This window comes from Stegostoma tigrinum, chromosome 13, assembly GCF_030684315.1.
Source record: "Stegostoma tigrinum isolate sSteTig4 chromosome 13, sSteTig4.hap1, whole genome shotgun sequence".
Classification (NCBI taxonomy): Eukaryota; Metazoa; Chordata; class Chondrichthyes; order Orectolobiformes; family Stegostomatidae; genus Stegostoma; species Stegostoma tigrinum.
The window spans coordinates 25,789,154-25,810,425 of record NC_081366.1 but is presented as its reverse complement, the minus strand read 5'-3'; the positions used below and the strand labels follow the sequence as shown (position 1 = coordinate 25,810,425).

At 38.7% G+C, this 21,272-nt stretch overlaps 1 protein-coding gene across 7 annotated transcripts in view; it reads right to left on the bottom strand.

Annotated features, from left to right (window-relative positions):
* The window catches only part of atp10b (ATPase phospholipid transporting 10B), a 258,000-nt gene that overhangs the window by 35,301 nt on the left and 201,427 nt on the right, over positions 1 to 21,272 (bottom strand). For all 7 annotated transcript variants that reach the window (XM_048543004.2, XM_059650616.1, XM_048543005.2 and 4 more), the window contains 4 exons: positions 15,795 to 15,980; positions 10,607 to 11,201; positions 6,077 to 6,168; positions 1,799 to 1,925 (listed from right to left, as the gene is read on the bottom strand). In XM_048543004.2, the coding sequence (XP_048398961.2) occupies positions 1,799 to 1,925; positions 6,077 to 6,168; positions 10,607 to 11,201; positions 15,795 to 15,980 (1,000 nt within the window). The remainder of the gene's footprint in view (positions 1 to 1,798; positions 1,926 to 6,076; positions 6,169 to 10,606; positions 11,202 to 15,794; positions 15,981 to 21,272) is intronic.

The window sequence follows — 21,272 nt, the reverse complement described above, 5'->3', positions numbered from 1 at the left end:
AATCTATCAGCCACTGATGACCTCTATTGAAGAAGACATAGCAATACAAATTCTGCCAAGTTTGGATTAAACTACCTTGTTAGTGCAATTGCAGGTAACGTTTTGTACAATTGGTAGCCATTAAGTCTCACGTCTGTTGTCTGCAAGGTGTTAGAAAGGATTCTGAGGGATAGGATTTATGACCATCTGGAGGAGCATGGCTTGATCAAATACAGTCAACACGGCTTTGTGAGGGGTAGGTCATGCCTCACAAACCTTATCGAGTTTTTTGAGGATGTGACTAGAAAAGTTGATGAGGGTCGAGCTGTGGATGTGGTGTATATGGACTTCAGTAAGGCATTTAATAAGGTTCCCCATGGTAGGCTCATTCAGAAGGTCAGGAGGAATGGGATACAGGGGAACTTAGCTGCTTGGATACAGAATTGGCTGGCCAACAGAAGACAGCGAGTGGTAGTAGAAGGAAAATATTCTGCCTGGAAGTCAGTGGTGAGTGGGGTTCCACAGGGCTCTGTCCTTGGGCCTCTACTGTTTGTAATTTTTATTAATGACTTGGATGAGGGGATTGAAGGATGGGTCAGCAAGTTTGCAGACGACACAAAGGTCGGAGTAGTCATTGACAGTATAGAGGGCTGTTGTAGGCTGCAGCGGGACATTGACAGGGTGCAGAAATGGGCTGAGAGGTGGCAGATGGAGTTCAACCTGGATAAATGCAAGGTGATGCAATTTGGAAGGTCGAATTTGAAAGCTAAGTACACGATTAAGGATAGGATTCTTGGCAGTGTGGAGGAACAGAGGGATCTTGGTGTGCAGATACATAGATCCCTTAAAATGGCCACCCAAGTGGACGGGGTTGTTAAGAAAGCATATGGTGTTTTGGCTTTCATTAACAGGGGGATTGAGTTGAAGAGTCGTGAGATCTTGTTGCAGCTCTATAAAGCTTTGGTTAGACCGCACTTGGAATACTGCGTCCAGTTCTGGTCGCCGTATTATAGGAAAGATGTGGATGCTTTGGAGAGGGTTCAGAGGAGGTTTACCAGGATGCTGCCTGGACTGGAGGGCTTATCTTATGAAGAGAGGTTGACTGAGCTCGGTCTCTTTTCATTGGAGAAAAGGAGGAGGAGAGGGGACCTAATTGAGGTATACAAGATAATGAGAGGCATAGATAGAGTTGATAGCCAGAGACTATTTCCCAGGGCAGAAATGGCTAGCACGAGGGGTCATAGTTTTAAGCTGGTTGGTGGAAAGTATAGAGGGGATGTCAGAGGCAGGTTCTTTACGCAGAGAGTTGTGAGAGCATGGAATGCGTTGCCAGCAGCAGTTGTGGAAGCAAGGTCATTGGGGTCATTTAAGAGACTGCTGAACATACATATGGTCACAGAAATTTGAGGGTGCATACATGAGGATCAATGGTCGGCACAACATTGTGGGCTGAAGGGCCTGTTCTGTGCTGTACTGTTCTATGTTCTATGTTCTATGTTTACTACTGACACTATCGTCCACAAGTGATATAAATTCATAGTTAACAGTAACAATTTGTCACCTCAAACACAACAATTCATGTAATTGCTGTTAAGGTCTGAAATCCAAAAACACATGTGAATACTACTTCAGCACTATTTAGTCATGCTTCTAGATGCCAGCACTACAAATTTTGTTGTTTAAGTATCATGGAGTAAAACTGAAGACATTCCAAGTTTATCAGGTCATTGCAAGATTGACAAAATAAAATCCAATTGTTAAATCAAACCATTGTTACTCGCTACAGAACAATGCATTTATTGATAATCAAGGGAATTACCCAATAATTGAAGATCTGTTTCCAATCGTTGTGCTGTCTCCAGAATCAATTCTTCTCTGTGATCAATACTGGTCTCTGCCTCGTGTCTTAAATCAGCCCATTTTTTGTATTCACTACTGCTCAAGACCTAAACAAAATTAAGACACAAACAGGAAATAAAGTTAGAATTAGAATGTTGATAAAGATATAAAAGACAATATAAAAATTAACCAGAATCAAAAACCTCACGGTTATTTTAACAATTCTTGCTACTGAAAGTTTCCCAAGAGTTAGTGGATACTACACCATATACTGTTATGTGTCTCAGCAGTGGTATATCAGATATTGCTATGTCTAGCTTTTTCTTTGTTTTCTTTTACATATAAACTAGAAACAGTAGCTGGTAACTCTTCCACTTAGGGATAGTTTATCTGGAATGAAGGGTTCCGCGTGACATCTTTTCTGCTTTCATCTCCTCCTCCCTTTGCACACTGTTGTACTTTCCTGTTGCCTTTACTCCATTTCCAAATCATATCGCACTTCTGCTAACTCTGGAACAGCACAGGTAAGTCAATTCCAGCCTCGGTCAACTGCTTGTGTGGAGTTTGCACATTCTCCTCGTGTCTGCATGGGTTTCCACCGTTTGATCCAGTTTCCTCCCACAGTCCAAAGTTGTGCAGTCTAGGTGGATTGGCCTTGCCAAAGTGCCCAAAGTGGCTAGGGTGGGAAATGGAGGGATAGGGTAGGGAGTGGGTATGGGTGGGATGCTCTTTGAAGGGGCAGTATGGATTCACTGGAACGAATGGTCTGATTCTACACTGTAGGGATTCTATAAAACACCTCATCAGGAAAGTGGATGATCAGCCATTTAAATAACGGTAGTAATGTAGTCCTGTTGTATAGACATGCCAATTGATTACTCAGCTGCTCATGAGGAAGGTTGCTGCCATCATCCTCTTTAAGTGGAAGAAGTTTGCAGGTCAGGAATCCCTTATGTGAAATTCTCAGAGCCAACATTTTGTTTTACAAATAATAGACATTTTTGTTTTTCAGATACATTTACACTCTAGGCCTACTTGGATCTTTTGGGGAATGAAAAGCTTCGCTTGGCTCAAATAGGCCAGGAAAGGCTTAAAAGCAAAGTTTTTTTCCAAAGGGCCCAAATGGATGTGAACTAATTTGTATCCATGTTAAGCTCAGGCCCTTTAGCAAAAGCTTTGCTTTTCAGTCTGTTTGGGGCAAGCACAGTTGTTCTCCAACGTGTCCAAAATTAATGTGTCAACATTTCGGTTTGTTCAAGTCCACTTCCAAAAAAATCTTTGGATTTAGGTCTTTTCAGTTTTTGGACATGCAGATAAAGCATACTTGACCTGCACATCCTTGCTTTGTCTAGTGTCATAGAGGAAAGCAACTTTCAGATTTAACCCGAAGTGTCTCTTGTCATTAATATATACTTTATTTCATGTTACTAATTGTTTAGAGATTGAACTGATATAACACATGTTGTTATAGAGAGACTTCGAATAGGTGCTGATTTTAGATTTCAAACTTCTGAAATCCTGAACTGTTCTACCTGCATGTCTAAAGTGCATTGCAGCAGGTGGAATTTTTGGCACTCTGCAGTAGTAACTCTTTCTGAGCCATTTACAACATCAGATCCTCCAGTTTTTATTTTTCCTCCATTATTATCGTGCATTTACATGTACTTCTCTTTGCCATTACCCTTTATCTCAAATCCCTAACATTGTAAATTCAGGCAATTTGGAGGTTTCAGTATTCTCCTAGGATATGATCTCTTCAGATTTGGAAGACTGGTAGTTTGTTGGATGGAACAGTAATGCTTGGATTTCCTTCATAGCTAAAGTATGCAATTTCTTTCTTGCTGTACCTTTGGACATTGGTCACCCTTCTCAGTGATAACATCAGTGATTGTGTTATTGGTAAAACGCATTTATTAACTTTTGTTTTTTTGAGGATTGATTTGGCTTTGCTTCATCTCTGAGTCATTTGCTGAGACTTCTTCCTGGGAGATAATAAAATCATTTTTTTTGTTTGAAATACGTCAGCATCTTATATCAAATAGGATTCAATGTTTGCCATTTGTTCGCCAAGCTGTGCTACACTTCAAGTTACATTAGTTTTTAAATTCTCAATTGATTTGAGTTGGCTATGCTGTTCATTGGCCTTTTCATTGCTTGTTTTCCCTCATAAACCATGCAGGCTTCTTCAATTTGTAAACTGTTCAATGTTGACAACAATGGAATATATTTGTGCCAGTTCAGTATGGTCACAGGTTCTCATTCATTGACTGCATGAAACAAATTCCTTATGCCAACATAATTAATCTCAATAAAACTAAGTTTGTTTAAATTCTGTTCCGAGACTGAGAATACATGTCAAGTCTTCTCCTAGCTGACCTTTGACCAGTTGTTCCTTGACTGGATGTTTGTTAATCTCATATAGTTTAACTCTTTCTGCCATTTGAATAAAATTGAGTTCAACTGTGCATTTCTACTCAAGAGTGAGAATTCTTGATTGTGAAGCTTGCATAGATCATGCTTGTATGGCCATGGCTCACTATCTAATAACACAGTGACACTTGCCTTAATGTCTAACTTTAAATTTGTGAGATGACCATTGACATAAATATCTCATTGTCAAAACATAAGGTATGGATCACCTATTTCCATTCAGAATATTTAATGCTTTTCCACCAGTCAAACACTGGTAATCCAGAGCTGCACTGTAAGGTTCCTCTTAATTGCCCCAATCAAGTTGGGCAGAGGTAAATTAGTGCCGCACATTGCCAGTAGGGACATGGAGGTCCTGGTGAACAGGAGTGCATGAAGTTGCTGCACATCGAGTATGTCCTGAAATGCTGGTGACTGTTGGAGGGTTGTAGGAGTAAATGGAAAGCTGGAGTTACAAAGTTACCTCTCTAACTTGCATTTCAGGAACTGCCTCCATCTAGTTACTATCCAATGGGTGGGAGAGTGGGAAACTGCATCAATGAGGGGAGTTGATGTCATAATGTGGATGTTAATACATATCAATGAATGCAAATAAGACTCACTCTGCTCATTTGGGAGAATCTCAATCACACCATTCAACACTAGGTTTGAAAACAAGACATTTTGCTTTCAATGATGCAGCCACTCACTGGCTATCTCCATAAAACCATAAGATAAAGCAGAAGTCTCCTGTGCGATTTAATCATGGCTGATAATCTCATGTGATACTCCCAAATTTGTCATTGTTTTCCATGTCATTCAGGGCTGAGACCATCCTAGAGCCTGGTGTTTTTTACACACTGTACTTGTTTCTCAGATTTCATTTGTTGTTTTGTTCCTTAAGAATAGAATAGTTTCTTCATATTCTCTATGTCAAGAGTTATCGTTTCCTCTTAGGATGGTTTTCTGTTGCTTCGGGACGAGTGCCTCACTCACTAATCTGAATGATTATCTCCTACCATCAGGTTCTCAATGACTGTAATAAATCTGACAAATATTAGAACCATCAATTGTTTTTATGAATTCTAACTTGAGGTCACCATTGTTGCATTTCTGCACTAATCTGCAGAGTTTATGCACAAAATCATTTGGGGACTCCCCTGCATGTTGAACTGTTGTACTCAATCTTGATTTTTCTATAAATTTATTACTTCTAGGATTCAAGTAATTGTCAAAGTTACTTTAAAAGTAACTTTGTTCCTTTTAATCTGTAGCGAGTTATAATGCCATCAGCTATATTGCCAATTGTACATAAAAGTGTGTTTCTTGTTCAGCTTCTCAGTTAGAATCTAATTCAGAAAATATTGTCAATTTCAGGAATAGTTTTCTCCAAGGTGACCAATTGTTCTTCTATTTGGCCCATCTCTACAATTGAGTATACCTAGCAATGTTATTTCTGACGATGTCATGTCTTTCTAACGTGATAATATGTCATGCTTACGTTAAAAGGACTTGTGTTTCACAGTGATAGCAGTTCTGTTGCTCTTTGCTAATAAACTGAAAGTCTATGCACTCCTAAAACTGAGGATTCCTAACTTAAAGCAATTTTAGACATTGTGTGTGTTCAAGGTATGAAATGAAAACTGTTATCATAGAGAATGTGCCTTATAAGTGTGTGTTCAAGGTATGAAATGAAAACTGTTATCATAGAGAATGTGCCTTATAAGGCACAAAAAAAATGAAGGTGAACTAAAGGAAACAGAAGATACAGGAGTCGAAGTTAAAAACCTGGATGCTTACAATGTGGCATTGATATAGAAATTCAATCTTTAAAGAGTTCATATTTTACCTTCTTTGCAATGCATAGTGTTCGCAGACCATTATTTGCATACATGTCCAGACACTTTTGTGTTTCCAGGATTATTTTTCTTTGCTTTTCTTCTTCACAGTTGTCAGAAAAAGGGGCAAAAGAAAATCTGTCAGACAGCTGTGTTCAACAATGTCACATCTCAAAACAAAAGGCACAACCTCAAAAATGAAAGCTTTTCTTAGAGCTCATTACCACAGCATTTCAATCCTTTACAGAAGTCTATGATGTTTATATAATTAATATAACTGGAACACTGCAATTTCTGACTAGGGCTAGAAAATTGAAAGGATTAGACTATCGCAATGGTAATTAAGAATTGTTAGCTCAAAGAAAAAGCTCTAACAGCTAATTGCATCAAAACATCGACAATTTTTCATATCTCCATCTTCCTTCTTATTCCTTCATTGTATTCTTCCAATAGTTTCCTGCTCACAAGCAAAGCAAATTCATTCCAAACAATTGAGTTGTCAGTTTCAGTACGCTTTCTGATAACTTGTTCTCCGGCTTCACTACCCTAGTCCTTTTTCCTACTTTATAACATTTCCTTCATGTTTGAACTTTTTTTCTGGGGATCAATTTATTTTGATTGATCCAGATTCTTTCATAATCTCAAAAATGTAAGTCTCTCCACATCTGTTTTTTAAATGAAAACATGCCAAACTTCCTGAATAGCTTAAATTTCTAAAACTTCTATACCACAAGAGACAATTGCTAACTTTCCGGTAAGTGGCTGTCAATTTTTATAGTACAATGTTTTATTTCTAGTTCATGCCTTTAAGATGGAATGTCAATTTGCTACACAATGGTGATTTCTCACTTTTATGATATTTTGCCAAGTGCTTGTACTTATAGAATATAGAGTGTTATAGAGTCATGCAGCACAAAATCTAACCCTTTAGTCCAACTTGTCCGTGGCAATCAGACATCCTAATCTGACCTAATCCCATTTGCCAGCATTTGGCCCATATCCCTCCAAAATGTCCCCATTCATAAACCCAACTAGATGCCTTTTGAATGTTGTAATTGTACCCACCTCCACCATTTCCGCTGGCAACTCGTTCCACACATGCACCACCCTCTGTGTGAAAATGTTACCCCTTAGGTCCTTTTTCTATCCTTTCCTTCTCATCTTAAACCTATGCCCTCTAGTTTTAGATTCTCCAACTCTGGGAAAAAGATGCTGGCTACTCACCTTGCCCCTCATTATATTCTCCAGGAAGAAAAAGCCTCAGACTTTTCAGTCTCTCCCTACAACTCAAATGCTCCAGTCCCTGCAAAATCCATGTAAATATTTTCTGCAACCTCCCACGTTTAACAACAACCTTATATAAGGACTCAGTGTTCCCCAAAGACAGAATGAAGGTTGTCTTAAGTTAACTTGATTGCAACTGCAGAAATGACCCAAGCAGCTATACTGGCACAATTCTAAGAGTGGATTTTCAATCTCACTCTTTCAATCCAAGTAAACGAACAGGAAAGATATTTTAAAACATGTCATAGAAATACATCATATCATAAGCTTCTAGCATATTTTAGTGCTGATTAGTTCAATCCATACATCACATTTCCATATCCAAAGATCATCTCCATCTAAGGCTTCTCCTTACATTCTCGTTTATCCTCAATACTTTGCCACATGCTCAATCCTTAAAGTAGAAGGATAGGTGAAAGAAAATCTGACTTCTTCATAAAATTCCATAAGACTGTGAGATACAGTTGTTACAGATTTTGAGTCAACATTGAGTTCAAAAACAGGATTGGCAATTATTTTTTATTCTCTCATGGGAATTGGGTGTTGCTGGCTGGTCAGCATTTATTGTAAATCCCTAGTTGCCCTTGAGAAGGTGATAGTGAGCTGTGTCCTTGAGTCTCTGCATTGCACATGCTTTAAGTTGATCCACACTGCATTTCAGGAACAATGAATGGCGCTGCGCATTGTGAAATTATTCAAGAAAATCATCACTTCTGACCTTATTATGGAGCGAAGGTCATTGATGAAGCATCTGAAAATTGTTGGGCCTAGGACAGTATCCTGAGGAACTCCTGCATAGATGTCCTGGAGCTGAGATGACTGACCTCCCACGACCACGAGCATCTTCATATATGTCAGGTATGACTCCAACCACCGGAGTTTTTGCCCCTGATACCCATTGATTCCAGTTTTGCTGGGGCTCCTTGATGCTCCACTTGGTCAAATGCTGCCTTGATATCAAGAACTGTCACTTTTACCACACCTCTGGAATTCAGCTCTTTTGTCCATGTTCAAGCTCAGGTTGTAATGAGGTCAAGAGCTGAATGGCACTGGCAGAATTTAAACTGGACATCACTGAGCAGGTTATTGCTGAGCAGGTGCTGCTCAAACTGTTGACGACACCTTCCATCACTTTACTGGTGATCGAGAGTAGGCTAATGGGACAGCACTTGGCCAGGTTGGAGTTATCATGCTTTTTGTGCACACAACATATCTGGATAATTTTCCACATTGTCAATTAGGTGTTGTGACAGTAATGGAAGCTTGGCTAGGAGTGTGGCAAATTCTGGAGCACAGGTGTTCAGTACTATTGCCATAATGTTGTCAATCCTCTGTAGTATCCAGTGCCTCCAACCATTTCTTGATGTTACATGGAGTGAATTTAATTAGCTGAAGTCTGTTTCAGTGATGCTGGGGACCACTGGAGACGGCCAAGAAATGTGCAACGATTACAACGAATGGAACTTGCAGCCGCAAGTATCATTAAAAGGATCCTAACAATTCCTTTCAAATGTGCTGCAATGTTTATCCGGGGTAAGCTCGTCCAGGGACAAACATTGAAGGAGTAAAGAACAAATTTTAAACCAATTAGAAAGATGGGTGGGGGAGGGCTGTGACAAGAAATGAAATTAAAGTAGCCTTGCTTTTTAAAAAAATAAATGAGCACAGTGCCAAAGATAAAATTAAAACTTCAAATTTAGGAAAAAGTGTACAAAGTATCCAAATAACTGATCAAAATACAACAGAAATGACTGAACGAAACAATAAGTCATGAGTTAAAACAAAAGTGGTGCATTGTCACATTAAAATTTCCATTTGCGAATTACTTAGCGTAAGAAATGAAACAATTGAGTTTGAATTGTAAATTCGGACAAAATGTCTTCACTGAGAGTTGACTACAATCTGAGTCTGACTAGGATATTGTTATTTCAAGTTGTAAGGTCTTTAGAAAGAACAATGCAGTTGGAAAAGCTGGAGAAATAGCAATTTGTAACAGTATTGTGACAGTGCTAGGTTGACAGAAAACCATTAAGTAAGTATGAGCAGACATTTGAAACATCACAAGTAGAATTGAATAATTTTTAAAAAGTATGCAAGCCTTTTGTTGGAGTTCTTAATAGACCACTAGAAAGCAGTGATAAATTGAGTGATATGAATACAGAGAACCGAGATGCTTGTTACAGTATCAAAATAGTTATAAAAGGAAACTGTAACTTTCATAGGCAGACTGAAGTAGAACATCAGTGCATGTTGAATGTAATTGGGAGTTTTCTGGAAATGGATTGGAGTTTGCTTTCAGCCATTTACTACACTTACACTTCCTCAAAAGTTTGGGATGGGATATTGCATTGGAATATAGAACATAAGGAAAGTGATCATGACTTATTTACCTCTGTATGGAATCTCAAACCCGTGTGAACAGTGCATGCAAACATATATTGTCTAAACCAATAAGATAGAAAATTATTATTAAGCAGCGCAGACTAAACCAGGGTGTACCAGTTAGAATAATTAATTCAATATCAGTCAGGTACAAAAAATAACAGAGAAAGTGAATTGAGGCAGAAAGACACAATTTCTTTACAAATAAATTTTAATTATTTTGTTTATTTCATATCTTCATGGGAGAAAGAATGTAATCAGCATTATTGCTGTTTGAAAAAGTTGGATAAGAGAAATAATTTTCAGAAGTGCAAAAATATGTTTAAAAATGCAAAATCTTTCCACTGACCTCCAGTTTATGGTTTCTCCTGCTTTCTGAACCTTTGGCTCACTACCTCCCCCTGATGCCTAAACCTCCCAGTCACTGCTACTGGTATCAGACTCCCTGATTTGCCATTCATCTTACTTCCAGAACCTTGCTTAAACTCAACCTTCAACCACTTATCTTCCCCTCCCAAGCACTCACCAAGAGCTTGCGGAGATGAGTGGCAAAAGACAGGAAGAGCTGCTTCAAGTAGCAGGACGTAAATGCAAAATTGAAAGGTGGTGACAGGGAGGACCAAGGAGCAGAAGAGGTTATGAGCCAATGGATCAGCAGTGATTGCAAGGCTCTGGCAGAAGGAGTGGCTGGTCTAAAACGGGGCCAACTGGTCACACAACCTAACTTCAAGCTCCAAATAAAACAACTTTGAAACAAAATTTATGATCCCAGATATAAATATGGCGACATTCAACTGGCTGATAGTCGCATTAACAGGGTACAATTCAGAGGTGCAAACTTACTCTGTAAGAAAAAAAAAGGATATTTATGTTACCTTTGGCAGATTCCTCTAATAAATCCATGATAACGGAATCTGCTCCCTTTGTGTACATGATAATCTCTTCAGTGACGGGATGTTTGACTATCACAGACATCCTTTTCCTTGTTGAATCAAATGCTAACATATGTAACACTTCAAAAGTAAGAAGATCCCCTTGAGGTAACTTCACAGTCACTTGGTTGGGGGTTCGAGACCATAATGTGAAATTGTAAGCTCGAGCAGCATGCACAAGGGCTGCCTCATCTGGGCTTTCAGCTTCATAGCAGAACTCTAAATTGCTTTGATTTTCATCAGCTTCTTCACAAATACTGTGATCTTCTCTGTCAACACTGTTAGCCATTTCATGTACACTACTGATGAGGTCAGGCCTAGAACCAGAGTCATCCGTTCCCGCGTCCGCACTATATGAAGAAGTTGGACTAACTTCAGAGGACAGTGATGTTTTATTGCACAAATGTCCCGGTTCATCAGAGTCTGAATGATTTGGTGTGGAAATGGAACTTGTTCGTGACAGCTTAAGCTTCTGAAATAGCTGCTGTATCTTCTCCTGGGAAACTGTGGAAACTTTTGACAAAGATGGAGATAATACCTAGAAGTTTAAAACAACTGATTAGAACATTTCCTTTGACAACATGATCTACTTTGAAAGGATAAAACAGTTTAACTCTATCTGGTTAATTGTGTAACCTATGGCAATTTATCTTTGATATTTTCTCCTCTGGCCACAGGTTTGTACCATTGCAAAACATAAAGACGGGTGACTTACTTCCCAGTTTCTGCCACTGGAAAAATAACTGGTTCAGTCATGCTGGAGAGAGGAAGGGGTGTGATACCATTTTTGGACCAGTTGGGATCAGAAGGGTGCAATTCTGCACAGGACACTAGAAAGGTGGAATTCCCCATACCATATGCTACTTTAACCCTACATGTACCAGTCCAGAGAGATTCCCTGCACAGAAATCAACCCAATTTCCTGGGTTAACAGTAGGGACCTGTCAGGCGCTTGGGGTCTTCAAGAAATTCTCCTGGATCCACCCAAGAGATGGAAGAAGATTCTTACACCCCTGGATCCAATCAGGTTTTGCTTTCCTGTATTGCCAGGTTTCTCAAGATACATGAAGTATGACCATCACGTTATTTAAGAAATGGTGAATCACAATGGCTCACAAAATTTCATCCAAATATTTAACTTGCCAAGCACCTTCAAAGAGTGGTACAAAAACAAAATTGCTGGAAAAGCTCAGCAGGTCTGGCAGCATCAGTGAAGGAGGAAACAGGGTTAATGTTTCGGGTCTGGTGACCCTTCCTCAGAATCCTTCTGATCTTTTCCAGCAACTTTGTTTTTGCTCCTGATATACACCATCTGCAGTTCTTTTGGTTTTTACCTTCAAAGAGTAGTCTGGCAGCCCACTCCCCATGTGTGGAAGTGGTGATTTGGGGTTGAAAATCAGATTTTAAACGTGTTGGCTACTACCATACCCATAACATATTTGTTTTTGACATTAAACTCCCTCCAGTGCCTTCAACTGTGTTCTTCAGTTTATGACTTCTTGATTCCCTGTAGTCTTAATTCATAACATGAGCAGACGATATGCTTCCAGGCTTTTGAAAATGGCTACAAAGGGAAACACAGCAATGTTGGGAGGTCACAACATGGAATGTGAAGAATGGACTAGGAAATTGCAGGCAAGAAACATTGTCAGAGAAATTTGTGATGAAGTAGTTTGTAGCACCCATTTCAGGTTTCCAAAATAGATTTTAAACAAGTCAATACAATGTGGAGCTGGAGGAACACAGCAGATCGGGCAGCATTAGAGAACAGGCAAGTTGATATTTTGGGTTTACACCCTTTATCAGGACTAATTATAAACAAAGGAGCTCAGGGTTTATTAGCTTTATAGCAGCATACAAATATCCTAATGATTTAAGAAACAAAAGCAGAAATTGCTGGAAAACTCAGGAGATCGAGCAGCATCTGCAGAAGGAAAACAAAGTCAATGTTCCAGGTCCAGTGACCCATGTTCAGAACTGATTGTAGCTACAAAATGGTTGGTGTATATGCTGAAGATTGGCGGAAGGGTGGGGGTGGGTGTGAGGAGGAGTAGGAGTAGAAATGATACATGGAGATGGAGGTGAAAGAGAACAACAGTTGGGCAGACAAAGGAATGGAAAATGGCAGGGGACCCTGGGAGAAAGAAAACTACTAATAGGGATTATTAGTGGATGGAAATGGTTTGGCTGTGCTGCAAGCAGCCCATGTGATGACACGGTCTGGTATGTGGGAACTGGGGTAAGGACATGGGAGAAGGTGCTTAAGCCCTAAAATTATTGAACTCAATATTGAGTTCTGAAAGCTGCAGGGTCCCCACACAAAAAATGAGATGCAAGAAGGGTGGTGGTGGATGGAGATGATTCAGGCCTTTTTTTTACAGGAATAAGCAGATGATGGGGACTGTCCTGATGGAGATGGGCATGTCAGGGGATTTCAAGTCCGTGATGAAAGGGAGGTGGCTGAAGCCTGTGAACTGGAAATTCTGAAACTGACATAAAGTATCTGAAGTATCACTGCTGTAAGTGGGAAGGGTTTGGTCAAAGTAAAAAAATTTGAATCGCTGTTAGAAGAAATTAGTTCTATGGGGCAGGAGCAGGCAGAAACAGTGGGCCTGCCTGGGCAGTCCCGTTTGTGGAACTTGGGAAGGAGGTAGAATTCAGCTGTGTTGGACTGGAGGACTATGAGTTTGGAGAAAGAAAGTAAGCAAGGTCACCAGATTAGTGATCATTGTAGACAAAATAGCCTGGTATTTGATGGTGACATCAGAGCCCAGGAGGACTTTCTGTTCAGCCCCGGTAACATAGAGGCCAGTCTGCCAACTAATACTTGTTGACAGCCTCAATGACAGGGTTTTAATGCCCACGTTACGGAAACACTCTGACACTGTATGACTTTTTTTCCTATCAATTTACAAAAGGCTGGAAGAGATAAATGAAACTTTTAAAAAATTGCTGATGTCTCCAAAGAGTTAGCAACAGGTTTAAAATTTACCCAGTTCTCTCATCAATTACAAATGATTGATATGTATTTTCATTTAACTTAGACATTTGGTAAATTATCATGGAAATATAGAGATGAAAGCCTGTAATATTACAGGAGTGGAAGTTGGTACAATTGTTGATGGATCAGATTTGAAGTTTAGAGGTAAGTTCAGGGTTGTACGGAATAGAAACACTGTACACCTCTTCAGTTAAAACTTGGCGGGAAAGTAGGGATTAAATCAGGAAAAAGTTGGAAATTCTCAGCAGGTCAGTAATGTCTGCAGAGAAGGAAGCAAAATTAATATTTCAGGTCTGTAATCTTTCATTAGAATGGCAAGCAGTTAGGATGTGATAGGTTTTGTGCAAGGGCAAGTTCTGGAAGGATCAAAAGGACAAAGGGAAGATCTATGATTGGCTAGACAGCAAAACAGAGCAAATAATAAAAATATCATGCTAGAAAAATCCAAAGCATTTGGTAATGGGACAAGTAAAGTGTGCCTATGGAGGATGTAATTGGTAGAATGGTCGTTGTCCAAATATAAAGAAAGGAACTGAAGAAGAAACAAGACAAAAAGAAATAAATGAACCAGCAAAAAATTAACACAAAATGGGGGCAGGAGTTATGATCTTGCATGTAATAATCCTTTCAGTTTGGACTCTAAGGAAACTGGAGTTGTCTAAAACTTGACGTTGTACTGGTTCAGGGTAAAATAGCAATTGGCGCTCTGGAGTAGACATGATGGTGTTGTTGGTGCCATCGGTATACATATAAACTCGATCCTGTACCTGCAGATGATATCACTAAAGTTTAAGAGGGGATGATTGGCTATTACCATCCAGGCACAAATAACAAAACTGCTGGAGGGTGTGGCAATCAAGTTGGTGGAGACAAAAAAATGCAACACCAAGAGGTGAACAATTTTTTAACGTAATATTGACGCTCACTGCAAACTTTCTGAAATTCCATGTGTTGAATGAATTTACATCTTTGTGAAGTTTATTACTAAAGGGAAAATGGTCCTAGTGTGGAATAAAGCTTGCAGGTCATACAGGAGACAAACATTGCCTTCCTGATTAAGAGGTCACAGATATCTTTAACCAGATAGGAACAGTAGACTAGATCTGTAGAGCTGCTTCATCGGATACTGACAGATGGAATCATCTCCTCCCAAGATGTCAGTACCACTGCCTCTGTTTGCTCCTGCAGTAATGATCAAATAGCTCACCAAGGCCAAGGGAAATTTCTTAAAGTACTGCATATTATGAAAGATGATCAAATTGAGAATCAAACTTCCTTCATCAGTAAGAGGTGACAAAACGTGAAAAACATAAATTTTAAATGTGAACCTTTACACTAAACGTAACATAAAATTTCAAATCAAGGCGTAGTCAACCAGCAATCAGCACTTTAAACTTTAACTGTGCTCCGAAAGATTAGGTTGGGGATTTAAAAATGTGTCTGGTTTGATAAGATCTTAGAGGTTTTAGAGGGAAAAAGTACAAAAGAGGAAACATTGATCTCAATTGACATGATTACATGTGACATTTGCAGCTAGAAAGAGAGATAAGAAGATAAGCACTGAGATTCAGAGACAATGTATAGAAATCGAAGTTTCTGACGAGTACAAACCAGTAGAAAACACCCTATATTTCAAAGTGACCAGTTATTTAAACAGCATTTCCAGCCACTACAGGGCACACCACAAACTGGTGGCAAAGAGAATCCAGATGTCAACTGCAAGATGACACCTTAAAATAGCTTGTCAAGATCTGGACCAAGATTTCTCATGTCCTTGAAATGTACTTCAATCTATTTCCTCACAAAAGCTTAAAATTGGAAAAAAAAGTCATTTGTTTTACTTACATAATACCAAAGCACAATGTATTCAAGTGGCTGAAAATTAAGTATTACTTTACTCCTTTGAATTGCAGACATTAAAATTTATTACATTCCCTGTTCTAGAGGTACAATGTGTTCAAAACATGTTATACTGGACCATTTACTATGAAATCCAATCTTCAATTTTCACAGAATGTTCAGGTTATTTCCAGTGTCCATAGAAACCAGACGCCTTCATATCTTTTCCCACCTGCTGAATGTTTCTATAGAATAAATTTTAGCAAATTAACTAAAATAGAATCGACTTACCCGTTGCCTTGGTTGTGTTGCTGTGGAAACCACAACTGTGTTGCACAATGTCAAAGCCAGAAAGAAATCTATGATGCATGCATTCTCCAACCCTGTGACATCTTTTATTCGAGTCCACGGGTCCATATGAACAACAGCGTCTTGAATTCTGTTCAGCAAGACTTCATCAGGGGTGATTTCTTTCTCCTAAGGTGCAAACACAAAATAAATGCACACACACAGTACTTGATTCGAATTTTTAATTGGGTCATTAGGACTTAAGGGTAGATCCTGTATATATTTCCTGAGCATAACCCCATCATTTACTTGGGTTAATTCTCCTATAACTGCATTTCATATAACTTGTAATCAGTCACATTTGCAATTGTTTGGTCAGTGAAAATGAGGAACTATCTTACAGTCCAAGTTAAGCTCAGATCTACAAATTTCACAGAGATATGCTATTCTCCACCCTTATGAAAGTTTATTTTACTACAATTCCACGCTCATGCTTTGTTACATGTGACCATGCCATCTTGGCATAATTCCATTACCCCAACTAGCGCTGACAAGCTGAACATCTAACAATCACTGCGATCATCGTGACATATACTTTACCAGCAACTGCTATTGTGTCCAGTATTGTTCAGCATACCAGCCTTGCACAGATCATAGCTGGAACTTCAGAAAGACCACCCACACTGAGGAACCCAGGGTAAATCTGTGTTGATGGTCTCTGGGAAGGGGTGTGGTTGTGGAGAATTCGCTTAGGGAGAAGGTGAGATTCACCTTGATAAGTGGGTGCCTCCAATGGGTCTCAGAACACAGAGAAGACCCCCTTCCCACTCCTTTCCCACCCAACACTAAACTTTCCAGATAAAGCTGCCAGGTTTCCACATAGTACCATCTTTCACAAAACACAAATAAAATAGCAGTACCAGTGGGAGGAGGCCCTCAGGAGATCATTATTTACAGTCTCAATCAGCCCAAGGAATGATAGGCCACCCGCCTCAGTGAAATTTCAGATGGGTTAGAAGTGGGTGTGCAGGCTCCAGACAGATAACCGGACAAATTTTATATATCCCCGTTGTGTTAAAATCTGCTATCAGGAGATTGTGAAATCCTATCCTGTGTCTGCAAATGAATTGCAGGAATTTAGTCGACTGCAATATTTCACTTTCCATTCATTACATTCTCTGACAATCAAAAATAATAGTGTTCTCTTGGATTATGTGGGATTGGCTGTTTTCTAAGTTTAAAGGAGATGTGTGAATGAATAGCGATCAAATTTGATGGGCAAGTCAAATATCAAAACTGAAAGCAATCACCAAGTCTCAAAATTTTGACTGCCAAAATGTTAAAACTTCCTCATGCAGAATAGTAGGTAGTACGAGGATAATAATTCTCCCAGGCACTGCGAATGTAATTATATCAATTAGAGATACCTGCTGCTGCACCCTTGGTAATTATTGCAATTCTGGGATTTGAAACACAGTGGTGGGTTTATCAGACAATTTCAGTCAGAAGTGTTTAGAACTGTAAATTGATTTTACCTCCACTGTAATTGAAATCCATGGATACGTGATCTGAATTATGTTTTCATTAAAAAAAATTGTGAGTTAATTTCATGTATCACAATGAAAGATGAAAGTCTGACTAATCTTTTTCAGCAAATGTGCAGCAGAGCGGGACAGACAGAGACAAAAAAAAAAGAAAAAGTAAATTCAATCAATTTCCTCAATTAGGGAATATGATAATTCTATGCAAATGGCAAGATTCAATTCTTTATGGAATTTCATCAATACTGTCTTAGGCATAAAGTCAACAGTTGGAATGTGCGTTTTTGAAACATGCAAGTATATTTAACAATCTCAGGATATCCATCAGAATATACTTGTATAGATTAGTGGGCTATTAGATTAACTGGCCTACAATGAGATGGGCTATTGAATACATACATCAGAATTGATAAACTACTCTAGAATTTTGAGAACAAAGGTGTCACGCATCATCATAAACCAAATAGTTTGGCAGCATAGTATACACTGACTGTGCTGTTTCTGGGTTATCATCTGCTGAGTAACAATAAGTATTATTTCAGGAATTACACTATAATCATTAAATATTCAATGTAGCATTATAATTAATAAGTGGCATGTAACAAACACTGGATTTTATAAATCATTATGTTCTGATTTAATTAAAATTAATTGAAGCTGTCTGGAGTAGGGGAATGTGGCCTCCGACTACCTTGGCCCAAAGACAACCCATTTGACCTCATCTATCTGACGGCAAATCCATGTGATCTATTTGCTGTGGCGAGAGGGCTCAGGTCAAAATGTATTGAAAGTGAGGTGCAACTTTTAACCTCTGGAGACAAAAGTGGAGGCTGTTGTTGCTTTGTAGAAACTCACTTAGGATCAAGCAAAGAGATTTGGCGAAGAACACTTATAACAAGCGCTGCTATGGAAAAAAAACTGTTATTAAGTTAATAACCTCGTAAAGTGCTGGTGAAGGTCAATCATTATTCAAGGAGCTTCTGACTAGTAAAGGACCAAGGAGTGTCTGGCGGGTGCATTGTATCTGGTAGTCCATGAATGAAAGGGATTTTGTAAAAAAAATACTTGAAGGTTCATCTGTGTGGGGATGAGAAAATAACCTGTTAAAGCCACAAGGAACTGAGGGCTTTTAGACTCAACACTACATTACCACTGTGAGAGTGCACCACAATGCCTAAATATGGCATGGGCTTTTCAGTTGTATTAAGAAACTAATAAGGCATAACTTTGCTCTGGTTTAATGTATAACTTGGGTAAATAAGTTTTCTATCTTTAACAGATATCCAAGCCAATGACAGGTCATTATTAGTCTAACAGACAGGCTACCTTCACATTTGTATTAGTGATTTGTGGGACGGATGTATCATTGGCAAGATTAACATCTAATGAGCCCTAATTTTCATTGAGTTAAAACTGAACAAATTGCTAGATCAATTCAGGTGGCGGGTAAGTGTCAACCACTTTGCTGTTGGTCTGTGGTCACATATACACTCGACTGGCTAAAGCCAACAAATTTCCTTTGCTAAAGAACATGAGTGACTGTGATGAGTTTCAAGAACAATCCATTTATTTCATGATCAGCATGACTGATTAAGCTTTTTAAAAATTTCATAATTTGATGTTGTATTATTAAACTTAAACACCCCAGCTGCTGTGGTAGGATTTGGACTTACAACTCCAAAAATTAGTCTAGACTACTTATTCCGTAAAATGATCACACTTTAAAACTCTTTTTAGACATTTACCATGTTAGCTGTCAGGGTACGTATTGTGTCAATTCGTAACACATACTTTAAAGAATCCACCGACTAAAAATAATCAGGAAGACAGTGGTAAACTAACCAATCTGATTGGAACAGGTTATTGTTCTATTTTATATACAATCAGATTTTAATGCAACACAGTACTGGGTCAGGTTTGAAATGGGTTTACGATCAGAATCCTAGCCAGTTCATTTGAAGCTTATGTTCAGTCACTGATTTCTGTAATAGGGAGCTATTGGGAAAGGACCATATTCATTACAATTTTGCAGTTGAATTTGGAGGGAGGAAGCAAAATGAGAGTAAAGTCACCCGAGATTCTCTTTCACGTCTCCTGAAAAAGTAAATTAACTTTGGAATAGATCATTATCACAAACAGTGTGTGAAGCAAAGGGAGAGTGATAAAAGCATAGGAAGCTCAATCCATTTAAGTACCAAAGCTCAAAGAAGATTAATAAAAAAAGTGGTGTATAACTACTGAGGCATCTTAACTCGGATTTCTAGCCTTCTGTTAGACAAAAAGCATAGACAAGAAATTATAATCAGTTTCAGTCATACAATTATGATAACTGAACTCACTATTTATGCACTTTTTATGCATTTATAGCAGTGGAGTGTGAGAAAGCTGCATTTCAGTCTGTCGCAATGTGCATTTCTGATCTGATGCAATTACTTTGAAGAGAGGCAGAATGAAATTTGGCCAGATTGGTTAAACTTTTCTGAGCATTGGAAACCTTATCTCTGCAACATATCTACTTTTCCAATTTGTTGTGCACATCTCCAGGAAGAATTGAATACAATACTAATTCTGTAAAGGGAAATAAAACGGTGCTTACTTTAAATAACTGATGACAAGATCTGAAGGGCAATCCCTTTTTTAGTGGGAAGGAATCATGGTTAATGAATTACACAGGGCACAAAATACTTTGACCAGTTAAAGAGAAGAAAAAAGAAAGTTTTTTCCAGAGCCATTTTCTGTATTCTGTGGTTTGTACTAGACTTTAAATATATTAATGATGTAAATTTAATGGTGGTGGATAAGATAGTTATTCTACTTGCCATATTTCACTGCTAATTCATTCTTCAATTTTTCCTGTGAGGAGAGATTAGTTTGGCTGGGCTTGTATTCACCAGTTTAAAAGAGTGAGAAGGAAACTGGTAAAATTGTACAAAGTTGTAACAGGCCTGGACAGATTGAGGAGTCTAGAACCAAAGGACCCAGTGTCAAGATACAGGTTAAACTATCAAGAAGGAGATGAGGAAAAATGTCTTCAATCAATGGATAGTGACCCTGTGGAATTCTCTACCACACAAGCCTGTGAAGGCCAAATCATGGAATATGTTCAACATTGCAACATTTTTAGATTTAAAGGGGTGTGGGAAGAATGTGGGAATATGACATTGAGATAGAGGATTAGCCATTAACATATTGAAAGTTGGAGCAGGCTCAAGGGGCCAAATAGCTTACTTTTGCTCCTCTTTTCTATGTTTCTGTTACCTGCTTTTGACTGAATGAGCAGCAGGTTTAGCCTCCAGGCTGAATGAGCAAATGAAGCTTTCGAAAAACCCATAGAATAGACTAAAAGAGAACTTTAACCTCAAGTAATATATAAAATAAACATTTATCATAGACATAAAAGTAGAAAATTTATTTAGGGTGGCTGCATTTGCAGCCAGGTTGTTAACTCTGCTGCAGGTCTGAGGCTTATCAACTTTCAGCAGGCAGCTCTCCATGACATTAAATTCTGCTGCATGCCCCACCTTCCCATTCAGTCAATAACAATGGATGCTGAAAGTAAAATTTCAAAGACAGAATCCCAAATATTGATTGCAGGATTTTGAAAATGGAGGGAAGGTCACAGTTCCAATAGGAAGAACAATTCATTGATCATTAAACTTGAAGAAACAAAACATGCTTGAAAGAGTGTGTTTTGCAGATTATCACTTAGCTGCAACTCAAGGCTTGTTAAGTCTCTCGATATAAAAATATCCAATGACTGAAAACTTAAATTAAAAACCTACTATGAGGTCAAACTCAAAAATTCCTAAGACAGCAACTTGGACTCCACTAGTCTTTATTGGTTCAGATTTTTATCTTGAAGCACCTCGAAAGGAGTGTCATTAGTTAGATATGTCCTTGCACATTTAGGTTTTCACACTTTTTGCATGGCAGAATCTTG